The sequence below is a fragment of the Rosa chinensis genome, chromosome 2, assembly GCF_002994745.2.
Source record: "Rosa chinensis cultivar Old Blush chromosome 2, RchiOBHm-V2, whole genome shotgun sequence".
Taxonomy (NCBI): Eukaryota; Viridiplantae; Streptophyta; class Magnoliopsida; order Rosales; family Rosaceae; genus Rosa; species Rosa chinensis.
Window position 1 is genome coordinate 17,211,931 of NC_037089.1, and position 10,217 is coordinate 17,222,147.

A 10,217-nucleotide genomic window follows, 5' to 3' on the forward strand; every position below is an offset into this window, starting at 1 on the left:
CTAACTAAATCTAACTCTACGAGTTCCACAAGCTTCAAACTCTTTGATCACCGATTCATTGTCAATAGATTCAGCATATTCTTTCTCAATGTGAAGGACCATACAATCACCAAGAAACTCATCCTCCATCTTGTTTCTAAGTTTATTCTTAATGATGTTCATAGCTGAAAATGCCCTTTCAGTGGTCGCCGGAGAAACAGGAATAGTCAAAACTAGACAAATCAATCTATAAAGCATAGGGAAAAATTCTGACTTCCTTGATTGAACCAACATTCTGCACAAATCAGAAATGGATTCCAAATTCTGGAACTTTGGATCACTACGCATATCCTTCTCATAATATGCACACTCTAATTCTAGAGCAAACATTTCACTATCAATAAAATCTTCAGGATAATACTTCTTTGCAAGATTGCATGCACCTTCAGTTTTAAAATTACTGAAGTTATCACGAGGATCCAAGGTTGAACTAAGTATAAGAAGTCAGATGTTTGGTCTGAGAATCTTCTATTCAACTCGCTCAACTGAAAATCAACTAAAGCATTGAAGACATCTATATGGTAATGATGCTCAACTGTAATGAAATCTCTTTGTTGGCAACGACGACCTGTACCATCCTTATAACGAGCATTCATATCAGGAATATCAATATCATGTTTCTCACAAAAAGTTTCAACATTTCTTACCAAGTCATCCCAGCCTTCTTCTCTCATCTCTTGAAGAAATGATTTTGTATGTCCAACAAACTTCATAGCATGTACGAAGTCAAGAGATTTTCGCTGTAATGTCTGACAAAGAACTTCAGTAATTTTCATCAATTTGTGCATTAGAAGCAAGCAGAACACAAAATCAAAAGACATCATAGCTTTAAGAACAGCCACAGCTTCTCCTTGCAATTCCTTGGGTCCTTGCTCAATCATATAATTAAGAGTTTTTTTGGTTGAACTAAACAATTCAATCAAACTCTTAATTGAATGAAAATGTGAGCTCCAACGTGTAGCAGCAGCTCGTTGCAAAGTACAAACTTGATTAGCACCAGTACCTATTTGAAGTTGGCCACACGCTACCAAATCTGCAATTTCTTCCTTTCTCACAGCTTTTAATGCAGAATGACGCTTAGCAGAAGAATCAACAAAATTCACAATTAAACTTAAACTTGAAAATAATTGCCAAATCTCCGGCACCCCTTTAGCTGTAGCATTCAATGACAATTGCAAGCGGTGAGCAAGACAATGCACATAATAAGCATAAGGACACTCTTCAAGAAACAATGCTTGTAACCCATTATAAATACCTCTCATATTGCTAGCACCATCATATCCTTGACCACGCATATTTCTCACTTGAAGATTGTACATAGTAAGTACTTTAGAAATCTCATCTTTAAGAGTTTGTGAGGTAGTGTTAGGAACACTCACAATCTTAAAAAATCGTTCTCGAATAATACCTTGACAATCAACAAACCTCAAAATAATGGCCATTTGTTCCTTACTAGATATATCTACTGCTTCATCAACAAGAATACAATATTTGGAATCTCCAACTTCTTCACGTATCTTGTTCCTCGCTTTATTACCAAGAATATTTAGAAGTTGCTTTTGAATTGATGGACTAATGTACTTGGCATTTCCGGGAGCATTTCCCAAAACAACTCTCTCAACCTCAATACTCATTCTTGAAAAAGATTTTATGACTTCTCTAAAATATCCCGCATTCAATGAGTTTTCAGTTTCATCATGGCCTCTAAAAGCAGCTCCTTGATTAGCTAGCAATCTTACACTTTCTATTGAAGCCTTAAGCCTCAATCGATTGTCCTCTATATCCTTACTAGATTTTGACTGAAAAATTGTTTCAATTTGTTTGGTAGGATTTCTTAATAAATCCCATTTTTGCATTGCAGCATGATGGGGAGAATTAAGGCCTCCTACATGCTTCATCAACACATTATCACTACCACAAACCCTCTTCCAAGCCTTAAACCCATCAACGGTGAATGCTGTATGCTGAGAATCTTCAGTGTCAAATAGAAAACAAGGGAAGCAATACGCCCTATCAAGAGCAATTGAATATTCAAGCCATGGATTGTCCTTGAACCAAGAAAACTGAAATCTACGTTGTTGACTCCCTTGTTCAGTGAATGGAAATTCTAACTCAGGTTGAAATGGACCCAACAAAACATAGGTTTTTCGAATACTATCACGCTCATTGACTGGATATTTCCATATGGCACAACGTAATCCAGGATCACGTTCAAGAGCGTTGATATTATTTTGTGGTTCAGGAATGGAAGGTTGGGGTTCAACATCAATATTTGGAGAGGATATGGAAGGTTCAGAAACCACATTTGAACTTGAAGACTCAACATTTGTTCTTTTAAACCATGAGTCAATGAATTTTGATCGCTTCGCTTTTGGCTCATGATTTGACATTTTACTCTAACACCTATAAATTAAGAAATTAACTTTGAATTAACTACTTTTCATAATAACTAATTTAACAAAAATAAAAAACCACAATATAAATTATATGAAAGAGAGTTTAATAATAACCCAGCAGTATATGTGTTTTCCAATATCAATAATAACAAGTCCTACATATTGCAGAAAGAAGATGCTTAACCCTATCCATCTAATTCTTTTACCAAAAGCTAGAAATTTCTCATTCTCAACCTATATAATTGGTCCCTACTTTCTTGTTTAGTAATCGATCAACTGATCAAGTATATATGTTTCTCTAACAGTAGCTGATTACTATTATTCTTTCCACCATTCAATCATGAATAAAACCACCTACCCAAATCCACCTTAATTGCTAATGCACAATGAACAGAAAGGAAAAAAATACCTCAGAAAGCAGTAGACTCAAATCACTCAATTGCACATTTGCACAGCAGAATGCCATATTTGCTGCAGAAACTCAATTGCACAATTTTAAGTAAACCCACTGAGGCACTGACCTGTTAAGTATTGAAATCAAATAATCAATTAACCCACAACAATTGCACATTTGCACAACAGAAACTCATATTTGCATTTAAACAATTAAACCCACATCACATTTAAACAATTAAACCCAGAACTGCAGAAGTGCAGAACCCAGAAATTGCAGAACCAAGAAGTCGGAGAGAAATCAGAGCTGCATACCAGATTTCCAGACCAAGAGACAACCTTCATTCTTCAATCCATGAAATCATCAATCCAATACAACCTACGAAATTGAATTTCACATCAATCCTTAACCCTAGAAATTGCCCCAAATTGGATTGATTCAATTAAACAAAATCTTACATTCAATTAAACGAAATTGATGTCTTGAACTCTTGATCTCTGAGACTTGAAGTGGAGAAGCCGAGCTCTGCTAGAGTTTAGAGGAGGAGGACTGGAGGCGACGAACTGGAGAAGGAATCGAAGCACTTTGGGGAGGAAGACTGAACTATTGATGTCTTGAACTCTTGATCTCTGAGACTTGAAGTGGAGAAGCCGACTAGCCGAGCTCTGCTAGAGTTTAGAGGAGGAGCCGAGGAGGACTGGCGGACTGGAGGCTGGAGAAGGAATCGAATACGAAGACGCAAAGTGGAGAGGTCGACTCAATAGTGATGTAAAGCGTGCCTAAGCGTATACCTAATAAAAAAAAAAAAAACTAAGTATATATCTAATTTTTTTTTTGGCCCAAAATTTTCGGACGGGCTCCAGCCCGCCCAAGGCACTATGTAGATCCGCCATTGCTGATGAGTTTAGTTACTTAGATCATCTCCGGGGTTTTCAAAGGTATGCATTTAAGCTGCATGTGCCCGGAAAGCTGCATAGATAGGTGTTACCTGCCATGCCAACAAATGCCAAACTCAAAACAAGTGAAGTCATCTCAACTAACAAGTTAAGTATGCAAGAAGTAATTTTCTCATCGAAAATGATGACAAATTATCGCTGGATGATGTTGAGAGTACAAGATTTTAAGTATCTTAAACAGATTATCAACTAATTTATCGTGGTACCAGCAGAGTGAACAACTCAGGTTTTAATCCCAAAAATTCAACATGATCCGTCCTTGGCGAGTTATTTGATCATTGATGATGAGGGAGCATGCATTGGGAGTATAAAGTTTACTCTCACCTGAAAATTCTTCGCCTTCAATAACAATAGGGATTGGGTGTTAATAAGCAATAATGTTGAATTATTGGATGCTAAATCCTTCATTACTAGCCCTTCCTCTCTTTCAACATTGATTCCATCTCATGTAAACCCTAAAACATGTACCTGTCGGGTTTAACACCTTCTATAACTGCTAGTTATGTCCGCATTGTTCCGAGCAATCAGAAATTACTGAGGAATTCGGCAAAAAGATTGAGTCTCCAAGAATCTCTAAGGTCTCTTATGAGCCAAACGAGTCGACTAAGGGTGATTGGAGCTCAATATGAGCCTCGAGAAACAATTAAGCCCAATACGCACTACTACAATAAGTTAATCAGACGACAGATATTTAGAGTTGTGTGATGACCAGCCTCACTGTGGTCTAAATGAGTGTTGTTTGATTGAAAAATCACACAACGGTGATTTCACCGTTGTGTGTCAATACTTTGCTCAACAGAATACTTGTTTCCGTTGTGTGAATTCTGCGCAGGCATGGCATGCGCGGGGATATGTCGACACATTCAGACAACAGAAGAGGGCATTCGCCGTTGTCTGAGATTCATAACACACAACAGATATAACTCATTCTTTATTGTCTGAGGTTCATAACACACAACAGATATTAATCATTCTTTGTTGTCTGAGATATGTAGCACACAATAGATATTACTCATTCTTTGTTGTCTGAGATTAATAACACATAACTGAAGTGAAATTATCTCCCTTGTATGTTGATTACTCAGACAACAGAGATGATTTCATTTCTGTTGTGTGTTTTGAATCCCACACAACAGAACTTTGTTTTCTTTTGTTGTTGATTGTTAGTTCACACAACCACTCACTATGCCAATAACCTCATCAGACGACAGAGCTCAGACGACAGACATGTTGGTTTCTGTCGTCTGATATATTTTAACAACAGACAGTGTAAAAACTGTCGTCTGAATATCAACAATACCATACAAAGTTGGTCTTGAGAATTAAGTTTGTTTTCAAACAACAGTTATCTGTCGTCTCGTCAAAGGAGATAAATTGATTTCCTTTTTTGTCGTAGTTTCTTTTTTTGTTTGTATTCAGACGACAGATATATGTTGTGTCGTCAAAGGAGTAAATTGGCTTTGGATTTTTTTGTCCTGTTTTTTTTTTTTTGGCACAACAAACAGTAGCTTAGTTTGGAACACTTAATGAGATTCTCTCCCCGACTTTATGAAAACTAAAACCTAAAGCGGTAGAGAGCAAACTTTTCCTTCGCAACGCTCTGACAAGACCCCCTTCCAACTGATGAAAATCCAAATTTCTTGCCAAATCGAAACACCCTAATCATAACTGAGAACCCAGATCGAAGAACCTCATACTCCGTCCATTCCCCATCTCTCTTCGACAGACGAAGAAATCCTCATTCCACATCTGAGTCTTTGTTTCAAACCTAAATCGCGAAATCATCCAAACCTCATTGCAAATTTCATGGGTCTCAATCAGTAGCTCTTTATCTATGCTGGTAAGCCCTTGGATTCATTGTTAAGCTATTTAGGGTTTTTGTTGGATTGGGGATTTACAGGCTTGAAAATGAAATTTCCTTTGAATCTTGAATTTTTTTTTTTCTGGGTTTTAATCGAATTGGGGATGCGAGGTTATAAGTGTTAGGGTTTTTGTTGAAGTTGAATGACAAATAGCATAATGTTGTTGTTTCAGTACTGGCCTGGGTTAACTGGAAAGCATTTGCCAATCTGAATTGACAGTCATTGAATTCTGAAGGTAAAGCTCTGCTCTTTTTCTTCACTACTCCTTCACTTTCTCCAATTAAAGTTATAGAATTTGGTCTCTTTCTTGACAACATTTAACTGTAACCAAACCTAGAATTGTGATTGTATGTGGGCATTGACCCAATTATAGTTTGGGTTCCATGTGGGCATTTGTTGTTTACTGTGTTATGTCATTATCGAAATATGCTTTACATTTCTATTTGTCATCTTGGCTCTTACATTGGCTCTTATGTGGATTGCTCACCATCCAATGGTTGGACAGCAAAACAATTCTTAATGTTCGGCTATTCCCTATTGAAGTTTTGAAAAGTCAACTATGGGTTTGTGTATTTTGTATGAACTGTAAGTATTGGATTGTCATAATCATGTGAACTGCAAGTATTTTGTCTCAAAATCTGATGGTAACCATTTCCATGTGGACGTGTAAATTAGGGACCTTGTGGTTATGGTTTTTCACCTTTGCTATTGATTTGATGCTGAATACATAATGAAATTCTTAACATGTCAAACAAATTGACACTGTCTTATGATTTGTAGAGTTGAAAAATCAGTGACATTATGAATTAAACAAGTCTGGAAGTGGTGGAAACAAGTTGTGGTGTTTGAATTGGCTTTGACTTAAATCAATTTTTGGTGAGTTCCATGATCATTACAAGTTTGTTTTTTTTTTTGTGTGTTTTTTTTTTTCCCATTTTTCCTGTGCTGGACTACAAATGAGCAATGTCAAATTATTACATGGCTGATATTAAGTATGAATTGTATGATGATGTAAAACTAGAAAGATTTATACTATGTCAAATGCCCCTGTTATCGTATCGCTTGATGAAGTGCTAAATGTACATGAAGTAGCTAATTGCTTTATTGTATTGCTTGATTTCAGATGTGCATAAATGTACATGTTTGTGTGCACTAGCTAGTTTATGTAGCATGATCCTAGCTAGGTCTAATGTTAATATTGTAATTGATACATTTGTTTCTCTATATAAGATGGATAAGTCGTGGATGAAGGCTGATAGAAGATCACTACAGTTTCGGTTAGGACTTGAAGAATTTCTGAAATTTGCATCGGATAATGCAAGGGACATAAATAAAATATGTTGCCCTTGCTTGAAGTGCCATAACACTGATTTTGGTGGTATAGGGCACCAGTTTGTTGCTGATAGGCTTTTAGCTACCTTCCAGGTTACTGATTTGATAAAATTTGTTGTGTTTTTTGGTTTCAGAAGGTGCTCTCTCTATGAATATTCATTGCAGTTTCTAATTTACTTATGTTATGGTTTGCAGGAAATACGTGAAGCCCAAATTGCAAAGCAAAAGGAGAATAAATATCCTCATCGTATGTCACGCAAAGGTTATGCAAATTTAATGGAAGAACTGGTTAGTTTTATATTTAGATGAGTCAACTAAATCTGAGGTGATATGTACAGAATATTAACTAATTCATTGTGTTTTCATTTGTCAAAGTCTGAAAGTGTCCCTTTACAAGAACTTGATAGAGCTACAATGTGGATCAAGGCTCGGCAAGATAGGAATGGCAACTTCAAACAACCTGAGGTAGAGAAGAAAGCCGAAAAAATTGTAAGTATGGACATCAAGTTCATATTAATTTATATATGCATGGATGTAATGCTATCGCAGCATTTGACGCGGATATTTTGAATCAGGAACATTTAAGGAAAAGGGAGGCTGAAGGGGAAATTGCCACATCTGGGTCTGATGATGTGCTCACTCTTGCATTGGGGAATCCGGAGCATAGAGGTAGGGTTAGAGGTGTTGGTGGCAATGTCAAGCCCGATTTATATTTCAACTTGCCAAAACGGCAAAAGATGACTTTTGAACAGAGGACTAGGTTATCGCTGAAGAAGATACTAGAGGAGGAGAAGGAAGTTTTGTTAGCTAAGGAAAGAACTGCATGGGAGGAGGAGAGGGATAGAAAACTTGCTGAGGAGAGAGCTTATTGGACTGAGAGGATTGAGAAGCTAGAAGCGAAGGTCGATGGGAAGGAGCTGCCTGTTGAGTCCCCCAAACCTGTCACAGCAGTTAATGAGCTTGGTTCAGGACAAGGGAGTTGTTCTCGCCATGGGGAGAAGGCTGCGGAGAAGGCTGCACATGATAATATTGAAGCTGAGGTGAAGGGTGTGAAGAAGAAGTTGGTTTTAAGAGATGAAGTGAGCATCGAGGTTGAAGAGGAAATTGTGCAGCCAAGTGATGAGAGGGTACGGTTAAACCCAATATTGGAAGAGGAGGTTAGAGAAGATGTCATTGTACTAGAGGCCCCAGTACATGGTGAAGAGGTAAATATCGTGCTTGCCTAAATACTTGAACTTTGTAGGTATGCTGATATGGATTTTTGGATATAGAACTGTATGGATTTAATTTGTTTCATGTATAGGAACAATTAGGTGAGATCAAGTATAAACTGGCCATTGACACGGTGGAAAACATTGTGGCTATTGGAACTGTCATTAGTGTCGACCTTGAGACCAAATAGCAAACAATCCATGGTGTTCCACTTGGAGAGGAGAATTTGCGTGTCTCTATCACAGAAACTGTTGTTCCTGAAGCTTTGCTGCCATTTCCCATAAAAGATGAGATAGTGAAGGTCAAGGATGCCATTGGGACTTGTGTCGCTTGGCCGAGGAACCTTGTTATTGCCCCTGCACCTGGTGGGAAGGTAACTCAATTTCTTTGTGTTTACTTCTGCATATGTGATTATGGAATATAATCTAACTTCATTTTTACAACATTAGAAAAAACCAAAGCGTAAAATTCCTAATAGGCCACAGAAAGATATGTTTGATGATAAGGAAGACTTGCAAATCCTGCCATCGAATCTCCCTGCACCTTTAAAGGACTTATGCATTTGGGCAAACATTGGATTGCGGAATGGGGCAACCATCCACGCCACTTTTGGACTAGAACTTTTTGGTCATCCACATAAAGCCTTTGTCTTTAGAAAGGACATCTATGCTATGACACACTTATTGGAAATTTCAGGCAGCTGCATTGTTTTTTACATGAGGTAATGCAACACGTTAAAGTTTCCTATTATTTGTTAGGTTTTGTGATTTTTCATTTGTGAAATCAGTTGAAATGTTGTGAAATGTCGATGTAGCTACCTTCAAGGTGTGTTGAAGAAGGCTAAGATGAATGACATGGTCGCTTTTGTCGACCCTGCTCACACGGGTGCAAGTGGTTGTGGAAATCCAACCGAACGAGCTCGCTTAGTATCAAATCGGTTCATAAATGGGAAGACTGGGCAAATTTATTTGGTCCCATATAATTCAGGGTGTGTAACCTGAATTACTATGCAGTATGTTGTGTTATATTACGTTTTGGTGAATGCTTTATATAAACTAGTTTAAACTTATAATGAGTTTTGTTTATGGCATATAGTGGTCATTGGACATTGTCTGCTATGAATCCAGCTGAAGAAACCATTCACTTCATGGATCCGTTAAAGAGGCGACTCATCGCTGGTGAATGGAAAACAATTCTGGACAAGTGAGTTGACTGATTTTTCACTGTATAAGTCGATAACTAGGAGTTGTTTGTGCATTATATATGCTGATGGTCTGCTATTGATTTGCAAGCTCCATTAAAATCTACAATGCACGCAAGAATAAGAAAGGGAGGAAAACCATTCAATGGAAAAATCTTGCTGTAAGTTAATTGCGTTTTTTTGGTCTTATCACCTAAGGTTTTATACTCTTAAGTGCTTCTGATATGGTACGGTGTTTTTTTTTTCAGGGCATTCCGGAGCAGAAAGATAGTAAGACTTGTGGGTATTGGATCATGCGCTACATGAAGGAGATAGTGGAAGATAAGAATTTGGAGTTTGCAGCTAAAGTATGTGTTTTTGATACCATAACAGATTGTATTTCATGGTTTTAGTATGACTTTTTCATCATTGGGATATATGATAGTGATTTGATTTGGGTCTTGGTTTTTGTTTTTGTTTTTTGCAGTGGGAAAGAAGGACAAATCTGGTTTACACAGAAAAGGACATTGATCAAGTTCGGGCAGAATGGGCGAAGCATGTTATCATGTTTCCAGATATGTAGTGTGCGTGCTAGGAGGTTTGTCGTACATGAATAGTTAGGGTCTGTTTTTGTGCATATTGACATCAACATGCCTATATAGCTAGATATTGGAGGGTTTTTGCCTAACCAAATGATCAGCTTTTGCTATTATCGATCATTTTAACCTTAGCAGCTGATTAGTCACTTTTAGCCTCCATGGATTTTAATCTGTTGATTATTTTCAACAGTTGATGTACATTGGTGGAATATGGAAATGGTAGTACATGATTTGCAGTGGATATGTT

General features: G+C 37.4%; 2 protein-coding genes and 1 long non-coding RNA gene across 3 annotated transcripts; 2 read left to right on the forward strand and 1 right to left on the reverse strand.

Annotated features, from left to right (window-relative positions):
* On the reverse strand, positions 1–3,521 carry LOC112190305 (zinc finger MYM-type protein 1-like). Its single transcript, XM_040513286.1, has 6 exons — positions 3,288–3,521; positions 3,144–3,207; positions 2,845–2,956; positions 1,295–2,442; positions 614–1,192; positions 1–422 (listed from the first exon to the last, which is right to left on the reverse strand). The coding sequence occupies exons 4-6, from the start codon at positions 2,427–2,429 to the stop codon at positions 1–3; spliced, it is 2,136 nt and encodes a 711-aa protein (XP_040369220.1). The 5' UTR covers positions 2,430–2,442; positions 2,845–2,956; positions 3,144–3,207; positions 3,288–3,521.
* Positions 3,522–6,877: 3,356 nt separating this feature from the next.
* On the forward strand, positions 6,878–8,381 carry LOC121051188. Its single transcript, XM_040513287.1, has 5 exons — positions 6,878–7,072; positions 7,175–7,267; positions 7,355–7,468; positions 7,555–8,184; positions 8,283–8,381. The coding sequence occupies exons 1-5, from the start codon at positions 6,878–6,880 to the stop codon at positions 8,379–8,381; spliced, it is 1,131 nt and encodes a 376-aa protein (XP_040369221.1).
* A 1,102-nt stretch (positions 8,382–9,483) lies between these two features.
* LOC112186605 lies at positions 9,484–9,965 on the forward strand. The gene is made up of 3 exons (XR_002930833.2): positions 9,484–9,553; positions 9,641–9,739; positions 9,859–9,965. It is a non-coding gene; the product is annotated as an uncharacterized LOC112186605 (long non-coding RNA).
* The last annotated feature ends 252 nt before the right edge of the window (positions 9,966–10,217 follow it).

Coding starts and splice junctions, on each gene's coding strand:
- LOC112190305 (XM_040513286.1), bottom strand. CDS start 2,429: ATGTCAAATCATGAGCCAAAAGCGAAGCGATCAAAATTCATTGACTCA. Junction 1,193..1,294: donor TGGTGCTAGCAATATGAGAG/GTATTTATAATG, acceptor TGAATGCTACAG/CTAAAGGGGTGCCGGAGATT. Junction 423..613: donor GAATGCTCGTTATAAGGATG/GTACAGGTCGTC, acceptor TTAAAACTGAAG/GTGCATGCAATCTTGCAAAG.
- LOC121051188 (XM_040513287.1), top strand. CDS start 6,878: ATGGATAAGTCGTGGATGAAGGCTGATAGAAGATCACTACAGTTTCGG. Junction 7,073..7,174: donor GGCTTTTAGCTACCTTCCAG/GTTACTGATTTG, acceptor TATGGTTTGCAG/GAAATACGTGAAGCCCAAAT. Junction 7,469..7,554: donor AGAAGAAAGCCGAAAAAATT/GTAAGTATGGAC, acceptor ATTTTGAATCAG/GAACATTTAAGGAAAAGGGA.